The sequence below is a fragment of the Prinia subflava genome, chromosome 2 (assembly GCF_021018805.1).
Source record: "Prinia subflava isolate CZ2003 ecotype Zambia chromosome 2, Cam_Psub_1.2, whole genome shotgun sequence".
NCBI classification, from domain to species: Eukaryota; Metazoa; Chordata; class Aves; order Passeriformes; family Cisticolidae; genus Prinia; species Prinia subflava.
Window position 1 is genome coordinate 99,002,249 of NC_086248.1, and position 24,099 is coordinate 99,026,347.

General features: G+C 38.5%; 1 protein-coding gene across 1 annotated transcript in view; it reads left to right on the forward strand.

Moving 5' to 3' along the window:
- Nucleotides 1–23,451, forward strand: part of MSH2 (mutS homolog 2) — a 46,015-nt gene extending 22,564 nt beyond the window's left edge. Inside the window, exons 7-16 of the mRNA XM_063391191.1 lie at nt 2,770–2,969; nt 7,953–8,062; nt 10,061–10,184; nt 11,188–11,338; nt 13,579–13,676; nt 14,703–14,948; nt 16,464–16,668; nt 17,045–17,292; nt 20,677–20,849; nt 22,866–23,451. Coding sequence (XP_063247261.1) covers nt 2,770–2,969; nt 7,953–8,062; nt 10,061–10,184; nt 11,188–11,338; nt 13,579–13,676; nt 14,703–14,948; nt 16,464–16,668; nt 17,045–17,292; nt 20,677–20,849; nt 22,866–23,036 — 1,726 coding nt within the window. The 3' untranslated portion in view covers nt 23,037–23,451. The remainder of the gene's footprint in view (nt 1–2,769; nt 2,970–7,952; nt 8,063–10,060; nt 10,185–11,187; nt 11,339–13,578; nt 13,677–14,702; nt 14,949–16,463; nt 16,669–17,044; nt 17,293–20,676; nt 20,850–22,865) is intronic.
- Nucleotides 23,452–24,099: the final 648 nt, after the last annotated feature.

Here is a 24,099-nt window from a genome sequence, read left to right on the forward strand (position 1 = left end):
GTTTTAAACAAGAAATTAATGCGATTTTCCTCATAATAAAACTTGAAGGTATTTGCAACTAGTTCCTCTTTAGGAGTTGATGATGTGGTTGTATTTTGATAATGGAGAAATAATAAAGAAGTTTACAAATCTCGCATAATACCTGGGAAGTGAGAGTACATAACATCAGGATAGTACAGCCTCTTCTGTGTTTGCCATGACCATAACTGCTGAAGACCAAGGAAGGTAACAGTAGGAATACATGGGTAGGAATACATGGGTATGCTAAATGGAGAAGTTTACAGTAGATCCTGTTTTGTTTTTGCCAAAGGAATTGTTTCCAGATTACAGGACTAAAAATGACCGAGCTGCTTGGTTCCTGTGGGGAGGTTCATGTAGGCAAGATGGTTCCTTCTCTAATCTCTTAGGGGGAAAGGAGGACATTTGGTTAGTGGGCTCATATTTGGGCTGTTAAGCAGTTGTATCAGGTGTCTTTAGTTTGGTTCAGTTCTTACTGCTTTTTTTCCCTTAATATTTAAACAATATCTGGTCTTCAAAAGCTGTGTTTGGTCACCAGTTGCTGCTGGAGAAGAGTTTGTGATGTGAGTCCCTAGTGAGGTCTGCTCAGTAAATTGAAGGGATTTGCGATAAACATGGCAATGTGTCTCCTGTGACAATATAATGTAATTCTTGTTATTCCTCCAATTTGACAGAAGTCTGAAAGCTAGAAATCGTGCTCAGAAATGCCAACAGGGATCAGAATGGAAAATTGCTTGGCTTTTATGATGTTTCTCATACAAATCTTGTTCTGTGTTCTTGCAGTAGATATCTTCAGTATATTCCTGTCTACTTCTGACAAGCTCTGTGTACATGCTGAAACTTTAATGTTTCTTTTGGAAGTAAAGCACCTTTGTGTCAGTAATGTCAGTCTCTAAATTTATGTGTTAAGGCTTAGTTGAATGGCTAAACGTAGTGTGATAGGATCATTGTCTCATCTTTTTCGTTCATTGTTTTTTTGTATAATATAGAAGATTCACTGGAGGCTGGGGGTAAAATACTGTTTGAAACAGAAGGACATTCCTTTGGAATTTTTTGTATACAGAAATGTACCGCTACCTGTCCAGGGCTCTCTTACCTCTTGTGTTGCTTTAGCCAAAGCCTTTGTTTCCTGACTGTCTTTGCTAATTACCTGAGGCAGTGGACTGTGTTAACTTCTGTGTACTGTTGCCAGTGTCTGGCACTCTGCAGAGCACTGCAGTGTGTAATGTAGAGATTAATACTGTCAGAATGACAAAAAAAAAGTCATTTCCAATGCAGTTTGCAAATGCAGGTGTTACTGTAATTGAAACAAATGCATTTTTCTGCCAGTAAGCAAACCAGCAGGAATGATATGGTGACAGCTGTCCTTTCTTTGCTTGCATGTCCCTAGATAAAATTAACTTCTCTGCTGAAGCAGAGATACTGATAGATATTATTAACCAGAAATCAGCACAGTATGTAATATATGGAGGTCTCAGAAGGAGGCTGAGCTCTTCCTTGGTATTTTGAAAGTGTGATCAAAGAACACTGACTTCCCCAGCAGTCCAAAATTAACAATATCTGACTTTTTTTTTAACTGCAAATGTAAAATGTGTAGAGATGGCAGTATTAACTGATGCAAAAGCCCCCAAAAATGTATGAAAATTTGCACGCATTCTAGTGGAGAAATACAATTTAATGCTCTGTCACTTCTTACTGAGATTTATGGTTGCTTTCAGCAAGCATAAGAATATGTATTTCACTATTTAAAACCCCCCATAGCTAAAAAACAAACAAAAACAACACCAGCAACAGAAAAAAACCCAACGAATTACCAAACCAAAATGTCAGAGAGCACAGCAAGGGAAGGCAAGCTGAGAGTCAGTGGTGACATGACTGGCAGACATACCCTCATTGTAAGAATGCAGTCCCCCAGTGCCTGCCATGAGGCAAACAGTATTTTGGAAGTAGTTGGCATGGATTTACAGAGGGAGAATTATGGCTGGCTAACCCAGTAACCTTCTACAATAAGTTGACAAAGTGGTTGGATGAGGGAAGAGCAGGAAATGTTGCTTACTGTGACTTGAGCTGTCACTGTCTCCTGTTACATCTCACGAAGTAGGGACTAGATCACTACAGTGTGAAAGCTCTCTCAGCTGCCAGGCTCAGGGACATGAAGTCCCTGTGGAGGTCAGTCACTAGGGCTGTGCTCCGGGGATTTACACTGGGACCATCCTTGGGGATACCCAGAATGTGCCTGGGAGCTGGCTTTGGCTGTGACCCTGCTTTGAGCAGAGGTTGGAGTAGTACAGTCCTGTGGTCCAGGCTTGCACAGCTCCACAGTGTCCGTCTTGGCCCTGACCACAGCGAGCTAAACTCTGCCAACAGTTGGGATTTTTTTTCCTGCTTAATACCTCTTCTTCCATGGACTACTGGAGGACTTTTTTTGATAATGAAGGGAAAGGATTAATCTCAAAGTCAGTTCTGAGTCAGCTTTACCTACAAGACAGATGTTGGCATTTGCTTGTGGCACAATTGCACTCCAGTGCTGTTTGTTAGAAACCCTGACTGTTGAAAACTATACAAGCTTGACATAGGTTAAATCTCTTCGCTTTTTCAGCTCATGTCTTGTCCTGTTTTCATCTGGGTTTTTTTTTTACCAGGGAAGTTGGCCAGTGGGTACAGCCATAGAGAAAGTACAGCTAGAAACTGTCAGATAAGTGGTGACACAGATCATGCCATGCTAATCATGATTATGAATTTCTTATGTAGGTTGAATTTGGTTGAAGCTTTTGTGGTGGATCCAGAGCTGCGTCAGTGCCTTCAAGAAGATCTGTTACGTCGCTTTCCAGACCTCAACCGGCTGGCAAAGAAATTTCAGAGACAAGCAGCAAACTTACAGGACTGTTACCGAATGTACCAGGCTATCAATCAACTGCCGAATGTTGTACAAGCTCTGGAAAAACACGAAGGTGATGCTACCCCCATCTATTCTCAATGTTTTAATCCAAAGATTCCTCTTTATCCTGTGTGCTTTTGTTGCAGAAAAGCTTAAACACATTTGAATGAGCTGAAATTCTGAAATGCCAGTCATTTGCTTAAAAATATGAATAGCCAGATTTTTGCAGGAAAATGTGTTCTGTTAGTGTGTAGCTGGGATGCTGGAAGTGTTAGGTGATGGTGTGGGAATCTTTGACACGGTCTTGTCTCTAGGAATTCCTGACCAACTGTGTGTGTATTGTGATCATACAAACAAGATACCATTCATACATTGGTGTTGTCATGCACTTGAGTTGTAATTAAACACAAAATCCCCCCAGTTTAAGTATTAGTGTATAACTTAAATGGCTTTTTTTTTTAAATCATAATGCTTCTGTATTTGATACAAGTAACATGGCAGGATATCTTCCAGTCCTCATTAGTAGGAAGCACAATGCTGTGACAAGCAAGTCTAGAAAGTACAAAAGCTGCTATTTTTTTCCTTCTCTGCATGTTACCAGAAAAATGCAGTATAAGATCAGCATAACAAGGGGGTGATTCAGTTTAGCAATAGCAGCTCTAACCTACCAGATATTTTTGTAGAGCCCATTAATTTGTTAGAAATTCCCTTTGTGTAAAGCAAGCACCAAAGCCTTAAAAACAAATGTTGTTTGACATTGTATGGTTACAAAAATTTCTTTACTCTATTTGAGTAGAAAATAAAGCTACCCAGTGTCTTAAACTTTTCTGTACTACAGTTTCACAACTTCAAGTAATGAAACTTCTACAGTATTAATCTTAAATCAGTTTTTGGTTGCTGCCTGCGTTATTTCCAAGAACAGTTAAAATCTGAAATTCTGAAGGAACAGACAGGTGTAACTCTTTTGTTTATTTTTGTTCTTAAAGAGCTGTGCCATTCTTCAGCTGCCTTAGTCTTGTCCATTTGGCTTTCCCAAACAGACTCTGCTTGTTTTAGCCTTGACATGGAGTTCTTGGATTCCTATCCTATACTGAGATGTTAGTGCTGGCTTCCTGTCTTTACTTCTTTTTATATTAGTTGCCATTTGGATCAATAGAGTTCCTCTGACATAACACTGGGGTAGGGAAGCAATTCCATTTTTAGAATTTTGAGGAGCAAGCTGTGTAAGGCAAACTGCTAAGCTCACCATATGGAAAAGTTAATAGACTGCAAAAGGTTCTTCCTGTTCTACACATGAATCAGTTGGACTTAGTAGGACAATCACCAGCAGTATATTAAAGGTAGTTTAAAATAGGTGGCATGTTATTTTTGTTTTTCTTTGTACTTGTACCACCTGTTCAAAGTGCATGAATGGTCTGGTAATTTTCAATGTACATGAATGAATCAGACTGGATCTGGTACTTTTTCTGTTTCTGACTGTACAGAATGTTTTAACTCATCAAGGGATGGAAAGTCAGAAAGATTTTTGACAGTTCTGAGTATGTGCCAGTTTCAGAGCTTCCTTGCCTATGAGTGGTTATGGGGATAGAGAGCAGCTGTGGGAGTATACCACAACCACAAAGTCATTAGCTGTGACTGCCTTTCCCTCAGTATGAAGCATTGTTTTGTTGAAATCCATGTTTTTATCGATGGTGAAACCTGAGGAGGGGGGTGATGAGGGAAGATGACTTTTTTCTCTTTTAGCCATAAGAAGTCTGCATAAGATGGGAGAGGACTCTGAGTCATCAAATCATTTAGCTCTAGCTGGCAAAAGGGAGCAGTTGTTTATTACTTAGATTGCTGGGGCATGGAATTTGGCTCCTTACAAGATTTCTGTCTTCAAGAAGCTGCTGAAGTATCTTGCTTCTCATCTCAAACAAACAGTCTTTAAATATCTGTAAATATGCAGGATACAGGAATTGTGTGCTGGGTTTCATGTGTGTATTTACCATACTGTATACAGTCACTTGAATACCCCTTACTGCTTGTTTCAGTCCTGTTCTTTTCCAGACTGTTGCACTGGTGTGTTACAGCCGTGTTGTGATCAAACTTGGCTGTTTCCCATCCTTTGTCGTATCCAACTAATTATTCCCTTATTCATAGTGGAAACACACTTACCTATCAATGTGTCATCTTACTCAATGTTACATTTTACTTCCTTTCTGTTAGCCTAGCTTTCAAGGTGTTGATCTATTTCTGATTTATCTTATTCCAATAAAGTCTACTGGTATCTTCCATATTGTATATTTTAGTGACATTTATAAGCAGCCTTTTTTTGTGTATTAATATGAATTCACACATCTTAAAAGATAAATGCTTCTGTGAGCCTGGAGGAACTATGTCCTTTCAGCTTGTTCATCTTTTGCAAAAGGGTGATGTCCCCTTTATCTGCACTCTGGTCATGGCATAAATCACAGTTCTTGCACCTTGGCACCTCCTGTGACATCACGCTGGATGCATTGGAACAGCCCAGATTAGGTCTGCAGAGCCCTCTTTGCTGCAGGACGTCGTACTTCAGACAGATATTGTCCACTGGATGGATATTATCTGCCTGTAGTAAACCTGTACTATATTTTATCCCAATTTCCATTGTTCTCTTCCCTTTTATCCCACTTTCCATTGCACTATCAAAATGACTGGTACGCTTAGTCATCGGGAGTTGTCTGTTTTGCCTGCATGGAGTAGTGTCATTTTGCTGCCAAACTGTGTGTTTCATTTCTGAAGATTAGTGTTTTATTTTAATTGCCAGACAACATTTTAAACAATATTAATAGTCAAGTCTTTAACATGTATAATAAACACTTGTCCGTGCTTCAGTAGGTAAATTATGGTTTAAATTAAAAATTGCAACTTGGCACAGATAGGCTTTATGATCAATATGCATCTCTGCTTTTGATGGGACATAGCTTTATTAGTCTTTCTCTCAGTGGTTAGTTTCCATCCTAATAATGTTGAATAGGTGCAAAAGAGGATTTTTTTTTTACTATGCATCTTTACTATGAGTTTATGAATACAGGTGCAAGACATGTTTAATTTAGAATTTTTCAGTGGTGTTTCTTGCTCATAGTCTCGTAATGCCAGGTATTTTAAGAAAAGCATATGCATATAACTTTTGTAAATCCTCATTATTCACTGACTCCACTGTTTTACTTCCTTCAAGTGCTGGATAGTGAGTTTAAAGTTGGATTACAAGTACGACTAAATTTTGCAGTGTGTCGTTTTGACCTGTAAGTAAATACGTTTGTATTTTATTTACTTAATAAATCAATAGATTCTGACTTTTGAATGTAACATCTTCCTATGGTGTCTGAGATGTACCCTTCAAGCTTAAATAATGAAATGGCATTGTGGTACTTCCCTACTTAGTCCTTTCAAAAGAAGAAATTAAAATTGCTGCTTCAAATCCAAGCACAATCGTTTTTCATTGATTCAGGAATAATGAAGATCATTTCATTGTCTGTGCCATTTATTCCATTAGCTGGAGCACTGGGAACTGCTAAATCCAATCTGAAGAATGGACATGAAACTTTTTCTGCTCTTTAGTATCTTCCTTCTTCGTTGACTGCTTTTATTTTATAGGTTGGTTTAGATGTGTCTTCTTGTAGGAGGGAAAGAACCAAGATATTAAGAGAGCAAGCAAGAAATTTGGGATTAAAAACAATCTTTATTTGGTATCTCTTGGTTTTGAAGATTTTTTGTCAGCAAAAAACTCAGTTTTTGCAAATGCAGTAATCTCAATATGTAATTTTTTTCTCTATTAATAGATATTAGTCAGTTTAGAGCTTTCACTTTAAAAGTTTGAGGGATTGGAGAAGCAAAAAGGCAGAGTAGAAAAAGAAATCAAAGCCAACTTTTTCTTTCTACTTCAACTGAGAGGCAAGAGATTCACTTGGGTAATCTTGTCCTCACTGTGTGACTTCTATGTATTTCTGTGGCAATTTTGCTATAAATTTCTATGGCAGTTTTTCTACAAATTTCTATGGCAGTTTTTCTTAGGAAAGGCTAGGACATTTTTCCTAGTCTCATAAGAAATTGAGAAGCTCTGTAATAGCCAGAGCTTAATTCTGTATTTCTCTGTTAATGTGCAAAGCCTTGCCTGTAAGCATTAGAGGCAAGCAGTATAATTTTGTACATAATTCAGTGAGTATAAGCTCATAGTATTGGATTCATTTTGAGGCATTTTTTGTAAATTATGTAGTCAATAATGCTAATCTTTCTGTGATTAAATCATAACTTGAAGTGGCTGCAAAGATGTAAACATGCATTTTCTGACAGAACATTTCCACAGCTGGCTGCTGGATATTGGTGCTTATTTGTAGCTCATGTGTATCTGAAGAAAATACTTCTTTCACAAATTTGGCTGTATCTATGCCAGTGAACTGTGAACTGCTCTTGGTGTTCAATGCTTTTGGTGTTCCATGGACTTCCAGCCAGTATGTGTTCTATGCAGTTGGACTTGGTGCTACAGAGTATCTCTGTTAATTCTGATGCCTTCCTGACCAGTGGAAAGAAGTGACTGTAAAGATCTGGTTATAATATGTGGTGGTTTTTTGTGGAAAACAAAAGCAGGTAACATACACTTCAGTTGCTATGTCCATATTGTAATTACCAAATATAAAATATTAGGTAATATTTTATTAAGAAGAAATAAAAACTGTCAGTGTGGGTGATAAGACCTACATTTTTTGCAGAAAGCATGTCAACTTTTTATATGCAAGAATTGGTAATATTCAGACAGCAGGTTTGCTTTTATACGGTTGTTTGTAGTTTTACTCATAGTAGAACAAAATTAATACCCCCAGTTATGAACAAAGATGACAGAATAGGTACAAGCTTAATTGGAGTGTAGATGGGATAATGCCAATTTTAGAAAAAGGTACATATGTTTTAGTGAAATAGTCATAGCTCATCTTTGTAAAAATTAACTAGCCAAGCAGTTGTGTTTGCTTGGGTAAGTGAATTCTGGTAAATCTGTGGGGGTTTGTGAATGATAATTTTTCTTGTTTGTTTGTAACAGGAACTCACCAGATGTTGTTGTTGGCTGTATTTATAACACCTTTTACTGATATCTGCTCTGACTTCTCAAAGTTTCTGGAGATGATAGAAACAACATTGGACATGGAAAAGGTATGAAATGTTGTGTGGGCAGGGTTTACTCAGCAATTAAAGTTTTTTTATTGAGCTTTGCAATCTACTCTATATGCACGAAATTTAATTGATCGTCTCTGTTAAGTAGCTAGTGATAATTTAGCTGTAAAATATATGAAGGCATTTTATAGAAGACATACTAGTATATCAGGGTACTCAACAGTATATTTACTCACTATCTGAAATTATCTAGCCACTGAATAAATGCTTTGGGTGCATTGGTGCTATGGACCTGAAAGTAATTTTTAAAGATCTTACCAGTACTAAAAGTGGAGAAGCAATTTAGTCATCTCTCTACTTCTTTGTATTTTTAAAGTTACAGTGATATGTCTCAAATCTAGAATGTAGCCAGGTTATGTTTATTACTTGGGGAGTCTTTTAGGATTTTCATTTTTTTTAGTACCAGGTATTAGGTTTATCCTGAGTGAAGGTCTCATCTGACTATAGAAATAAGAAAACTACCTAAACAGGTGCCAGACATGGTAGTAAGGGCTGTTTGTTGAACTTGTGAAAACTGCAGTGACTTTAAAATTCTGAACATGCATACTTTTCTCCAAAGGCAGGGGCACTGTGTTTTTTTTCTTTGTATTGTGTTGTGCATCCATCAACTGCATTTTACTGTTTATGGAAAGACTTGTTTGATTGACATGTTGCTGTAATTTGTGATGTATGGTAATGAAGAAATTTATAGCTTTATACCAGTTACAGACCATCTGTTGATGCAGTTTGTGTGCCCTGGGACTCTGTTTTCTTTAAAACTAACAGCTGTTTAAGCCTTCACCCTTCATAGTCCAGCTCTTCAAATTTCTTTTCAGGTTCTACTTTTAAAATGTTTTGTTGTCCTTCTAAACAGAATAACAAGCCAGTTATTTTTAGTCAAATCCCATCGAATCTGACATGTTGGATTTGGTTTTTCCTCCCTCTGCAAGGTACTGGAAAATATCTACAGAGAAGCCAACACTGGTTATTGTTGTCCCTATGAGTATTAGAATTTGAACTTTGACTTGAAATTCCTCTTGGATTTTGAGGGAGTTCAAATAAAATACACAGTTCTATTCTGAGTGCAATTGAAGGATTGGTTGTCATAGCAACTTATGTCAATAATCCATTCTAATATAAAAAGAAACATCTAAGTTCAAAAAGCGTGGGATATGGTTATTCATTTACCTAGCTGTAATAAAAGTTGAGAAATTGTCACTTCCATTCCTATTTATCCCAGAATCATAAGGGCCCTTTGAAAAACCATCTACTTCAACCTCCTCCTCAAGTCAGGGCAACTTCAAAGTTTGGTGGTGGTTTTGGTACATAGCCACCTGGCAGTGGAAGCGCAGGGAAGAGAGAGAAAAAAGATGAAATACAACATGCTTCATCCTTGCCTCTGAAAATGTTCAGCTCAGAAGGAACTATATCAGCTTTTTAACTCAAGAGCTGGGTTGAAATTGGTAAGATTTTTGCTGATACTATGTAGGTTCCTTCCTAAATTTCTAGAGTCCCTTTTGGGGCAGAAATTACTGTTTCAGAAACTTCGGTTTCCAAAGGCTTCTTGTTTTGAAATGCCCCATGCTTTTTACAGTGTCTTGATTAACTGCCTAAGTCCAGGGTAGCAGACAGATTATGTACATGACAATTTCATTCCCTCTGACTTCCCTTTTTGCCCTGTCCAATGCTCAGTTATTTGTTTGCAAATAAATGTGCAGACAACTCTATTTCAGCAGAAAGGAGTCTGTTAAGTTGGTTTATACTGCTTCTAAGAAGTATATTATCTGAGAAAACAAGTATTTGAGATGTATTTGTTTTGCAGTTGAACCAGACACCAACTGTCACAAACAAAATTGAGTGACAACATTTTATATATATATATATATATATATAATTGAGTGAATTATTAAGTAAATTCATTTCACTGTGTACGATCAGGGAGATGATTTTTTTTATTGCCTATGTTCATATAAATTTTTTCTTGTTATTTTTCTCTAGGTGGAGAATCATGAATTTCTTGTCAAGGCTTCTTTTGATCCTAATTTAACAGAATTAAGAGAGAAGATGAATGAACTGGAAGAAAAAATGCAGTCCTTACTAAAGACTGCAGCCAAAGAACTAGGTAGGATTTGGAACTGCCTTTGATTTGTATCTCCTTTGTAAAATGTTTTGCAGTCAGGTGATGAAAACTGGTATGAAGGAGTTAAAAGGTTAAAGGATGCTTGCATTATTATATTATTGAGTTGGAGTGACTTTGGTTCTTGCAGTACAAGCTGTTGAAAACAGGGATTTTTGTTTTTTAACTTGGCCTTTTTTTTTTAAACAGCATTCCAAAATATTTCAGAAATTATCATATATGTTGCAGAATCCATTTTGTAGAGCTGTAACTCATCAAACTCTTGGCTAAGTCTAGTTTTGCTTTACATTCTTTGAGGACGTGTACTGAGAATTTTTTTTCCCCCCCTTGTGCATGATCCTGTGTCCATTCAGTTTTCTTTTGATGTTCCTTGCAAAATGTAATTTGTAAGTAAATGAGACATTTGAAGGGTTGATGCAGAACATGCAGAAAATTCCATGTGCAGCTGATGAGTCGGGCACTGAAAGAGCAACATTAAGAAAAAGCCACCAACTTTTTATGCAAATATGGCAAGGAAAATTGGCAAAACTATACTTTCTTTGGGTTACACCTTTAAGAGCTTGTCTTATTTTTTGTCTTGATTTTTTTCAGTGTAATGATGATACCTGAATGAGAAGGAGAGCCAAGATTGTGTAGGGATGGAATGAGAAATCTTGTAACAGAACTATGTGTTAATAGAAGGATCACAAGAGTACAGGGGCTGCAATGCAGAGTGTCCTTGCATTTTTCACCTTCCTGGAGTATTCACAGCAACACAGTAATTGTGACCCTGATTTGAATATGCAGTTTGAGAGCATTTTAAAGTAAGAGCAGAGAATGAATCCATATATTTGTGTTCAGTCTGGGTATTTCTCACACTGTACAGAACCAAAGCAAGTCTACTGAATTAGGTCATGTAAGTGAGGCTAAATTAGGGAGCAGGAATAGCACAGGCTGCAGGATTTGTGATAATACAGCTGGTGTCTTTTTCTCTCTTTTTATCTGAAAGGTTTGGAAGCTGGCAAAAGTATCAAACTGGAGACAAATTCACAGTTTGGACATCACTTTAGGGTAACTTGTAAGGAGGAAAGAGCTCTCCGTAACAATTCAAAATATACAGTCATTGATACACAGAAGAATGGTGTGAAATTTACTAACAGGTATGAGATGATAATGGTAGATTTTTAAGCCTGTTCTGAAAGTATTAGAATTGTTCCTTTGTGATTATGCTGATAAATTGGATTCCCTACATCTTGAATGGTAAATTCTCACCTTTTTAATTGTCTCACAGATTGAAATATTGAACAGGATTGGCATAGAGTTTTTGTTAAAAGCTGCATTCCCCATTTATGCTGCCAGCTGTTACCTATTTTTGGTGCTTTGACTTGGGCTAATTTCTCTGTTTTAGCGGCAGCGAGTATCATAATTGCTTTTACTTTGAGTGTTTACACAGACCCAAGCTGCAGTAGGGAAAGAACTATTTATGTTTATTACCAAATGTGACATGCATACTTTTGTTGGTGATTATCTTTTTTTTCCCTTTGTTCCAAATCCTCTCTAATTTCTTTTAGTCCTGTGTATTGAACTTCAGTTCTGTGACTCTTTTGTTTGAGCTGTTAAAAAATTTAAGTCTTCAGGCTAATTGAATTGAGGCCGTTTCAGTGTGTCCTTCTCTGCACAGAAGTTCTGACACAGATCAGCTGAAAAGTCTGTATTTTTTTGTTGAATTTTAGCTCTTTTAGAGCATTTTACCAGGAGCAAGGGCTGCATCAGTCATCAGATGTTTCTCTGTTCTTCACAGTTTTTATACAGAGCAAACAAAGTAGAAAGTTGCATGTGCAGAATTGGGTAATAGATTAGATTGAAGGCTCCTTCATATCCCTCACTCAAAGCAGATGCACCTTGGAAATTAGACCCTATCACAAGCTTAGATGGGGTAGCCCAAGGCTTTGCCCAAGTGCCCTTCCTCTAAGGATCCTTCACTGCCTCGTGGGGCACAAGTTCCAGTGCTGAATTACAATTTATGAAAACTTTCCTAATCAGATCCAATGAGAATTTTCCTCAAAGAAACTTGGGATCTTAGGACCTCATTATTTTGCTCTGCAGCTCCAAGGAGAGTCTGTTACCTCTTCCCTCCAGGCTGACCTCAGATTCTCTCAGCCTGGGCAGGCATCTCTCTCAGCCTTGTCCTTGTGTGCTGCGTGCTCCCGCTCTGTACCTTTGTGGTGATCATCTGCTCCAGGTTCAATGTTGGGAAGACAAAACCCAAACCCAGAGATGTTGTCTCAGGAGTACTGAATAGAGGGGAAGAATGACTTCCTTTGATATGCTGGGTCCACTCTAGCTTAGCCTCAGGGGCACACTGCTGGCTTGTGTTCAGCTTCTTGTCCCCTGGGTGCAGTGACTGGTTTCTGTTCATCACTCACTTCCATAGTTATCAATCCTTACCTTTGAAAAGCAGGGCAAACATATTGGTTCACACCAGCCAATATGCTGGTGTATTTCACAACAATTTACTTAAATGAACAAAGTATAAACCTTAATTGCATTTTGTTTTAACATTTACTCAGAGGATAATTTTTAAAAACATCCCTGAAATGTAAAACAGCTCTTTCTGGTTCTAAATATGTTGTGAATCTAAATGTATGGTGAAGTTAGGCTTTTCTGTAACTGAGAAGATGTACTTAGAACCTGTACTGTGTCATCTGTTACTTTCCCTTAGTGAAAAAGCCCATGCATCACTAATAAAAAAGACTTCTCTGTGCTTAGTTAAGTTATAGTTGCTTCTGTAGGTGGTACTTGAAGCACAAGACTGACTTCTGCCTATAATGTGGGCACACTACTTGGGTGTGTTTCTTATTCAGTCTTGCAGACTTTTGTTCTTGGTTTAGGAGATAAGCCTGAGAAGAATAAAAACTTGTTTAAACTCTTGTCTTTATTTCAGCTTACCTTAGTTTGAAGACCAGAACCTGTTCCTAGTGACAGTAATTAACTTTTTACTAAATGAAAGAAGTCAATGCCTTCAGATCTGATAAGCCTGCTGTAGGACTCTGGGCTAATTACACAGTTGCTTAGCAGCAAAATGTAGCAAAATAGCCAGAAATTCAGTTTTAAGAGTCAGTCCTTACCACATAGCAGCTCTATAACAAACATAGATGTTTTTAAGAGTCATATGTTGATGCTAAAATTTCTGGTTTGGTCCTTCTGGTTGATCTTAAACTTGGGAATTAATCTTGGGGCTGTCTTGGTGTGGATGAATTGTAGGTCTTTGCTTTGTGGTCTTTGTGCTGACCCTTGCTGTTAAAACAGGTGGGAACATTTAGTATTAACTCAGATGAGGCATTGTAGATGAAGGCAGAACATCACAGCTTCTATCTAAACGCTCTTGTTTTGTTCACAGCAAGCTAAGTGCCATCAATGAAGAATATATAAGGAACAGGGAAGAGTATGAAGAGGCTCAGGATGCAATTGTTAAGGAAATCATCAACATTGCTTCAGGTGAATATGCCACTGCTGATGTGTGTCACAGTCTGGAGTGCTGGGAGGACTTGCTGTTTCTTTGAGCATCTTTTACAGAGACAAACTGTAATATTGCCCAAAGAATTAGTGTGAAAAGTGAGGTGTGGCTTTCAGACAGCTGTTGAAAGTCTGAAATACGAATTGTCTTCTGTCACCAGACCCTTTCCTGGCATTGCTGCTGGCATTCATGTGCAGTGATGAAGTGTGTGCAAGTGCTAATCCCATAATAGGAACAAAAATAAGGCCATAAAGGCCACATCTGTCCTCCACCTATCTCCCTGACTCTGGGCATCTTCACCCAAACAGGAGAAGAGGTAAAGGACAACAGAGAACTGAAGGAGTGGGACCTGAGGTCTAAGAACATTGATATGCAACATAAGATCAAGTTAGTAATTGCTTATACAGCAATAAAAATTATTGGTTTCCCAAGGTATTTCCATATATTTTGCTCCAAGATTGCCTACTTACAGGGCATTCTTTACTATCCTTCACTAAAAGCAGAGGAGACACTGGGGAATTTGAGCTGTAGACTCCAGTCCCTCATCTTTCACTGAAGAAAACCAAATACCAAAACTTTAAAAGCTGGTACTGGTGATGCTGGGCCATCTTAACCTGGTGTCACAGGCACTGTATCTGACAGACCTCTCCCTCCCATCATTCACACAAACACAGATGGCTGCTGTATCTGACTGTCTTTGCATGCATGAGCATCAGAGTGCAGTGTATTATTCAGGAAGGAAATGTACTGGATTTCCAGATGAGGGAGAGTAATCAATATGGCCTCACCTCTTTTTCGTGGTGTGAAGAAGTCTCCTTGGTATTCAAGGCATGGAAACTTCAGGATTGTATGCTAGACTCTCCCAGGAGGTGGCTTTCATCTTGAAGAAAATTGTTACTGCAGATGAATTAACTTGATGGACTCGGTGTAGGCTTCAGGGTAGCTTCTCAGCCAGAGCAGGAGAATAGCTGATGGCCTTGAATTTGTATCTCCTCACTGCAACCCAGGTTATGCAGAGCCCATACAGACGATGAATGATGTGATAGCCCAGCTGGATGCCATTGTCAGCTTTGCCCACGTGTCAAACGGAGCCCCGGTGCCCTACGTCCGGCCCGTCATCCTGGAGAAGGGACAAGGCAGGATTGTGCTGAAAGGTGCCAGGCATCCCTGCATCGAAGTGCAGGACGAGGTGGCCTTCATCCCCAATGACATCACATTTGAGAAGGGCAAGCAGATGTTCCACATTATTACTGGTAAATATTTCTGTTCTCTTTTTCGGTTGTTATTTACTTTATAAATGTCTCGAGTATTTCCAATAATGATGTCTTTTTAAAAAGAAAAAACAAACCAGCAACAAGCAAAGCAAATCAGCAACCCAATAAAATTCTGTCTAAACAATTTCTCTCATCAAGGGCAAGCAGCTACTGAGTTACTCACCTTTCTGCATGAGGAATAAGTTTTAGCTCTTAAGCTAAAAGAGGGGAGGGTATTTGTAAGCTTTTATTGCTGTTATCGATTATGTATTTTTTAAGAAGTGTCCTCAATGTTCATGTGAAGTGTTACCTTTGACTATGGATATTCTGTATGTTTCTGTACATATAGGCATATTTCTCATCATCCAAACTAATAATAATGGTTGGTTATTGTGATTCTGTTGTGCACTATTTGGAGGTGATCACTCATTTACAAAGAGTCGTTTGTGGAGAAAAGAGAGGCTGCTGGGACAATAGAAAATAAGGAATTAGTCCTTCCTTAAAGTAAGGCCTTGGTGAATGTGACTCCACAAGCCAGGCAACCTCAGGAGCTGAAAAGCCTGACCCTGCTATAGTGATTTGGAAAATTCCACTAGGCATCAACTCTACTGTAGCCACATTGTTGTAGGCAAGATTTTAAGCAGCCTATTTGTTAGTGTTTTCTTTGTGAACTATTTAAGTTGATTTTAAATGCAAAACATGATTCAATGACTGTACCATTTTTTACCCTTTTCTCTGGTGTAATTAAGGTAATTTTACTACATGTGAAAACATTTTTAGTGTTTATAAATTTAATTGAATCTTAATTTCCATCCAGATGTCCTTAACATACGTTCTGAGTAGCAAAGATCTGAAATGAGAGAATGATTAATGAGCACTTCTAACATAATCAAAAAGAAAAAACAAAAATCTGAATAAATGCATGGTAACACGCTTCTTTTTCTGGTTAGCAAAAGCGTAAAATTGGTTTTAATGATCAGTTTTCTGGATAATACTTTTTATTTCGTTTGTACTTCAGCTACAGTTAACTACTTAATATCTGGGTTTGCTGATCCTGAGTCACCCATTAGCTTGTACCCAGTCTGTAACTAAGCTGTTTCATTTTTACAGAGAAATTTTAATAGTTGTTTGAGGTGAAAACAAATTACTACAATTCTTAAGCCAAAATAAATACTGATGATTTTTAATTTAAAGCGTATTAGTTTTAGGTATGAACACGTTTTAGATGACTGCTTATACTTTTGAAAAGTCCCAAAACTGATGAAACCCCCTAATGTTTTGTGACCACCTTTATTTTGAAAAAGGAGCATTCAGTAAGACAAACAAGCTAGCTTTGTTAGCCCTGGAGCCACTTGTTGCACCTGTTAGACAAGTTTGCTGCTCTTTTCTGCCAAGAGAGTAATAAGTTTAAACCCTCTTTGTTTTAATTTAGTGCCTGTTCTCTTTTAAAAGAACTGTTGAATTGTAAAAAAGATGATGCTTTTAAAATTAGTTTTTGTAAAATGTCTTCTTTAGGCCCTAACATGGGGGGAAAATCAACATACATCCGACAGACAGGGGTGATTGTTCTTATGGCCCAAATTGGGTGTTTTGTGCCGTGTGAGTCTGCAGAAATAACCATTGTGGATTGTATCCTGGCTCGGGTGGGAGCAGGAGACAGCCAGCTGAAAGGAGTGTCTACTTTCATGGCTGAAATGCTGGAAACTGCTTCAATCCTTAGGCAAGTCTTGTGCTTTTGTTTGATTGTGTTGGTTGGGGTTGATGGGAGAGGAGGTGTTCTAAGAGAGATTCATTTAAGATTTTTCTTTTGTGGGGAATCTTAGAGGAGAATCTTCAGTTCTTTTTAGCTGGTACATGAGTTCTTGAAGTAGCCTTCTGTTTATTCCAGTGGTCAGTACAGAGTTGCTACCAAGAGGCCAAAGTCTAAATAGGACAAAGTACCTAATTTGGAATAATCTGTGTGATTTTGTGTCTGTACTTTATTTGTAAATAAGGAGGGTCTTTTGCCTCTTTCATGCTCTGCATCCATAGCTGATACTCCAATATCCAGAGTTCATGCTGCTGTCAGACAGTAACAAATGCTGTTGTGCTTTTAGGACAGCAACCGAAAACTCCCTGATAATCATTGATGAGCTGGGAAGAGGAACTTCTACCTACGATGGCTTTGGCTTAGCATGGGCCATCTCAGAATACATTGCCAGCAAAATCTGTGGGTTTGCCATGTTTGCTACACACTTCCATGAGCTCACAGCTCTTGCTGACCAAGTGCCAACAGTCAATAACCTCCATGTCACTGCTCTGACCAGCGATGACACCCTGACGATGCTTTATCGCGTCAAGGAAGGTAAGAACGGGTCTCAGCTTCATTTTGCCCTCAGAGAGAAAAACCTTAATGGAAGAGAAAGCCCCCCAAAATTCGTGTCATACTCCAGGCTTGGGGTTTATAATACACATATTCTTCTCTGTCTATAGACAGTGTGTGTTACAGGAGCTCTGTCCGTGTATGAACACAATAGGTGATGATGTTGATGATTGTTTCTTAAGCTTTCTAGGCTATTTCTGCCACTCAAGTGGATGTTTTTGAGTTGTTCCCTTTTTCTTTTTTAAAGACAGAGAGAAAGGTTCCAGAAGGAACCTTTTGTTTTCCTAAAACAGTCATTTTAATGTGCTGATGGAAGAGGTTTTTTTAACAGTTCTTTTAGAAGAAATGAGTACACCTTTTATGTGCTGGCAGTTTTTAATAATGTCTATTTCGTTGTAATAAGACTTAGTCTTACGTGCCCAATTTATAGAGTAAATGGAGTTTGATGGAGAAAAAATCATAGGAGTAATTTTTAGCATCGTAGTGTCACAATAACTAGCCTGTTTTGTTGGTGTAAGATCAATTAGATGTATTTAATGAAAGTCTTTTAGTAGATCCAGTTATTCCTTTCAATATTAAATTAAACAATTTTTAATTAGGCATAAATTTCATCTATTCCTCCTGCTTCTCTATATCCCCCATTATTTGTTTTTGCTCCCTTCAGCAGGAGCCTGTATTTATTGCTAAATAAATCAGAGCTGTAACTGTGGCTTGCAAGGTGTGCCCATTCATGGCATTCTAATTTAGGTGTGAACTCTATAGTGATTTTGGATTGTTCTCACTAGAGCATTTCAGTCTGATTGGTAACCTCTGGGCTGAGATTTTGATTTAAAATGTGGGCAGAGTACTCCTTCTTACACTGTGCACCTCTTAATTTTCCTCTTCTGAGTTCCACAGTGAAGGAACAAGTTAGATAACACTGGAATGGATAGAACAGGATTACTGCAGAACACTTGGACTGTACTGAATCTGATACCTTGCTGGTTTTACTCCTATGACATTACTATTTCTTACTCATTTCTTCTGGTTTTAAATCCATGAGAATACTTCATTTCTTGCCCTTAGATTACATGTATGACCACTTCTAATTTTGTGTTCTCCTCTGGCTATAATAGTTAGGTTTTGGAGACTTTTCTGTAAAGCTTGGGAGGCTGCTCTGAGCAAGGGGAGTCACAGCAGTAGCAGAAGTTCTGCTCTCCTCTGGTGTTGCTGAGAGTCTACTCAAAGCTGGGTGGGTTAGCTCTGTCTGCCACCGCCCTGTGCCTTTAAACTCTGTGTCCTTGTCTTTTGAGATCTTTATTTCTTAGAAATGGTTCTGGGGGTGCATTTTCCTCGGGAATGCCTGGTTTTTGCTTGAATATTGCTCCACATTGCAGTGGCCCTGGTTCCTAGCCAGTCCCAGGGGAGAGGAGCTGTCTGGTTCTTTCCTAGTTTGCTGTTTCCCATCTTCTCCAGCACATGTTGAGCTCCTTCCACAAAGTGAAGGTTCATAGCCCTCTGAATGCATTGCTCAAATTGGTGCTTAAAGGTGATTTAGTGTGGCATTGGAACTGAAGAAAAACAGTCATAAACTGCTGCAAGTGTACATGAAAATTTGGTTCAGCAAGAGATGGTGATGTACAGAATCTGCAAACAAGCCATCTTTAGGTGCCTTATCTTGAGCATGTTGGTTGAGGAGGGAATCAATATACAATATACCAAATTCTTCTACCTTCTACATCCTTTGGAACTGCAGCTCTTGCAATAAAATTCTCTAATATTCCCCAGACAGCTGGGTGAGTTCTCTTTCTTCAACCCACTCCTTTCATTTTTAAAACCTACATTATTAATTCAGCCATTCTAGTCATGATAAAAACTATACAAGACCAGTTTCATATTTTTCTTCAATCAGTTTTGCCATTTTTAGTCATACTCATCTTTTCTTTGTACATGCAATGTCTTTTCATTCCATCCATTTTCTTGGAAGTGCTGTTGAGCATGGAGACACTATTTTTTGGCTATCTACTTACATTTCTGTTAGAGGAAATACAACACTATGAAATCTTCATCTTTAAATACGTGGTCTCCAATCAGATACCCAACTTTCACCTAAGTTTTTGCATTGAGTGTTGTGCTCTTTCCCTTTTGGAATTATGTTGCTCCATCAAGGATGTGCGTGTAGGCAGCTCGGATACAGCTGTGTTTTGAAGGAAATAACAGGTTTGATGTCATTTGAAATATACAACTAAACCTGAAAAGCATGATAAGGAACTTTTTATACAGTATTTTCAACTATGTCTTCATAGTTCAGGAGTGAGAAAATCACTGGAAGAGGAGACCCATGAGGTACTGTTCTCTGGGCCTCTGCTCAGGGTTCTCTGAGCTGAGAACTGAGTTAGCTCTGGGTCTGGGGAGGTGTGTCTTTTTAAAACAAAATCAAGAAGACTAATTTCTGCTTAAATGTGTTAATTTCCTTTAAGAAAGCTGGGAGATTACAGGGTTAATAAAACTGAAAAAGTCTAAATGCTGAGTTTTCTTTCACCTATTCTTTGGTTACCCAGTATCTAATGGATGACTAGTTAAAGAAAACAACTGTCATTTTGCAAGTGTAATTAATTTATTCTTAAGTCCTTGCTGGAGACAAGAATTAAAAGGCCATAGTAATATCTGTGGGAGGACAAATGGAATTATGATAATGTAAACAAATGAGAGTTGATAGATTTTATCAGAGGGCTTTTGATACTGAAGTGAAAGTTGTTTTATGTAACTGTGTATAATTTATGTATTCTCAGCAATTATGAGAACTTTTCTCAAACCCATTTTAAACAGTGTATTAATTGAAGTAAGTGTGAAGTTACAGTTGAAAGATTTTGATATAATTAAAGATGACTCCTGGAGACTGAGGAATTATGTGGTACAGATGCAAAGGAGGAAAGCAGGAGAGGGATGGTTGAGAATACAACATTTTTAATATTTTTCTATAGACACACATATATGTATTTATATTGGTATAGAGTAAATGTCAGAGATACCTATTAAAAACATGCAAATTATTATATTCTACAGACTGTGTTGAAATACTTTAATAAAAATCATTGTTAAATTTCATTCAAGTACTAGAGGGAAATTCTCTCTGCCTGAAGAGTTTTCCATTTCTTCTTGAAGCACTTTGGAGCTCTGCAATTACTGCTCTAATAGAGCTTAATTAAATAAGAGCATATTCTTTATTCTGTGTTACTATTTTTAGTATAAAAGGTAAATCAGAAAGTGTTGAGGACAACCAAATAATGTCAGGCACTTAATTCTTCAGAGCAGAGAACTATTACAAACGTGTCCATATAATCTCTGTGAGAATTCTTATCTGTTGGGTTTTTTTCTCTGCTCCAGGTGTTTGTGACCAGAGTTTTGGAATACATGTAGCAGAGTTGGCGGCTTTCCCAAAACATGTGATAGAAAGTGCAAAAGAGAAAGCACTGGAGCTGGAGGAGTTTCAAAACATTGGCAAGTCCAAGGAATCTGAAGGAGAACCACCAGCCAAGAAATTATACAGAGAAAGAGAGGTTTGCTATCAGAAATAATTTTTGAAATTTGAATAACTGAAGCAAAATTGTTTAAGGATTCAGATTCCTCCGAAGTTTGAGGATAATTCCCTGTGATAAAAATATTTTTCTGTAACAAAATGGCTTGGCTATGATGTTCATTAGGAGGTGAAGAGATGTTCAGGGGTGGTGGGTTTGATTTAGATTAATTTCAAGTTAATGTAGTTGTCTAAAAATGGAGATTAAAGATACAGCTTTTGTTACCATTGTATAGGATATTCTTGGCTCTGCAGTTGGGTCACACCTGGATTTGCTCCCCCTTATTTGTTCATTGGTGCCGAGTTCTTAGAACCCGGTGTGATCAGATCTGTTCACACCAGAGAAAAGCTGAGTACCCATCCTCCTCCTTTGTGCCTTCCATGTCCCATCAGAACTGTCACATCTCAGAGGCTGATCATGTCAAGAACACAGCAATAAGCTCCTGGAATGTGTGATTTACAGGTGTCACAAAGTGAAGTGTCTGTAAAGAAGCTTTGTTAGCAGGTCGTGTAAAGGAGAACAAAGGCTGCAGGAAGCTTTTACAGAATATCCAGTGTCGTCCTGTTGCTGGATTAAGAGTCCTGACAGTGGCATCTGTGGCAGCCTCCTGGGAAATCCACGAGCTGCTGCTTTGTGGCTTGCATTGGCTGTTGTCAGTGGCTGGGTCCTCCTTGCTGCATGCACACAAACCTGCTTCCAGAGCTTAGTTCTGTGTCCCAGCAGTCAGCCTGAAACTCCACAGCCTTCGACCACATTTATCTCCTTCTGGCAACCTCATTGCTACTCCACTGTATGGGAGCCTTGAAGTGTTAGTCCACATCCAAAACACTTCCTGCACTTAAAAGGCCTTTGCTTTAGACAGAGGCTGTTACCTGTTACTTTATCTTCAGTTTCAGAGGTCAGCTGCATTTGTTGTTCCTGGCTCAGTAAGTGGATCTGATGCTTTAGATGAACAGTCTCTGGTTTGTTCTGCTTTTTGCTGCCAGGAGGCTTTCCCTCCAACTACCTCAGTTGCTCCACTATTACCTTTCCTGTGTCATGGTATCACAGTGGAGGAATTTTCAGATTAGTTGGATCTGGCTGTGTAAGCCTAAATTGGTATAAATTAAATTGACATGGCAAACACTTGTGACAAATACAGCATCATGTTTTATTATTGGGTGTTTCAGTAATATATAATATTCCATAAACCCTCTAGGCAATAGAATGGCAGAGATTCAGGTGTCTCACCCAAGAGTTTGTCTGCCTTGGTTAACATCATGTGTAGAGGGAAAAGGGTGCTATTACTTTTTGGAAATTCTGCACTGAAAACTACTGCATCAGTCTTAAATGATAAGAGAAATACTAAGTAGATTTTCCAGTAGAATTCTACAATGCAGAAGACTAGACAAACTTCTGCATTCTGGACCACTTTTTTCCAATACAGGGATTGTGAATACCACTCATTGCAATGTTTGTTCTTGCTATTCAAGTCCGCTTGTTTAGAAGTTCCACTTTGCCTGTTTGTGTAAAAGCATATGCATAAAGCTTAATTATCATCTGTTCTCCTTGGTGACGGCCACTCTGCAGTTGCTTGGTTACAATTTGTCCTTTTTGCATATTGAAACATTGCTTTTGATTGACAGTACCTTCTAAAAGTAACTAGTTTGGGTAATGGGACCATTCTGGTGCTATTGTTGCTGGCAGTCCTCACCTCATGTGGCTGCACACTGGAATTAAATGTGGAACACTTACAGGAGATCACAGTGTTAAATACTGTATTTATGCTGATCAACTTTCAATGCATTTTGCTCATGCATTGAAAAAGAACTTCTGGTACCAGCATAAGTGGTTTGTTCTGGTGTTCAGAACTTGATAGCAAGGACAAAAATAATCATGATTTTTGCCTGCACTGAGTTTCTGTGGATGAACAGTACTTTGTATCTATAGGGAATTTGGAAAATTACTGCTTGAAATCTAAATATCTTTTCTGTTTTCTTTTCCTTCTCTTCATTTCAGGAAGGTGAAAAGATAATTCAGGATTTTCTTTGTCAAGTGAAAGCATTGCCCCTGACAGATATGTCAGAAGAAGACATCAAAGTCAAGTTGAAACAGCTGAGAAATGATGTGCTGGCAAAGAACAACAGTTTTGTGAATGAAATAATTTCTCGAACGAAAGTTACATCATGAAATGTGCAAGAAGAGGATACAGCTCTTGAGGCATATTTTGTGTTGAAGGAACTATAATTTTCTTGTCTTGTAGCTTTTATACTTTATGATGCTTGTACTGATTTCTGTAGGCATTTTTTCTTGGATTGTAATTATTTTGTAAAAATTCTGAGCATATTATGTGCCAGATTCCTTCTTGAGTTGGGATCATTTTTTCCTTCTAGAAGTTTGCAATAAAATGGTTTTTCATATTGAGAGTTATTGACTTCACAAACAAAAATGTGTAATACTTTACCAGAAGTGTGCTAGAAAGTCTAACAGTTGAGGTGTCAAACAATTGCCAGAGCCTTGGAAAGCAGTGGTGCATACACAAAATCTTTGTCCTAGACCATGATTCTTTTTTGTGTGATGCAATTATATTAATTAATTCACTGAACATTTAGTAATGCTGTGTTAGTGCTCCATTTGAAAAAAACCATCTAAGTGTCTCCAGGTAGCCAAGAGGGCCAGTGGCATCCTGGCCTGTTTCAGCCAGTGTGGCCAGCAGGCCCAGGGCAGTGATTGTCCCCTGGCTGTGTCTCTCACTGCAGGAAAGATGTTGAGGTGCTGGAGAGAGTCCAGAGAAGGGCAGTGGAGCTGGGGAAGGGTCTGGAGCACGAGTCTGAGGAGCAGCTGAGGGAGCCGGGGGTGTTCAGCCTGGAGAAAAGGAGGCTCGGGGGAGACCTTCACTCTACCACTCTCTGGAAGGAGGGTGTAGCCAGGTGGGGATTGGTCTCTTCTCCCAGGAAACAAGTGATAGGACAAGAAGAAACAGCCTCACATTGTACCAGAGGAGTTTTAGATAGGGTATTAGGAAAAATTTCTTTACCAGAAGGATTATCAAACCATGGAACAGGGCACCCAGAGAAGTGCCAGAATCACCACCCTGGACTATTGACAATACACCTAGATGTGGCACTCAGGGACATGGTTCAGTTGTGGCCTTGGCAGTGCTGGGTTAATGGTTGGATTCCATAATCTCTGGTCTTTTCCAACCAGATGTTTCTGTGGTTTGTCAGAATTTTTTTGCATGTGTGCCTACACA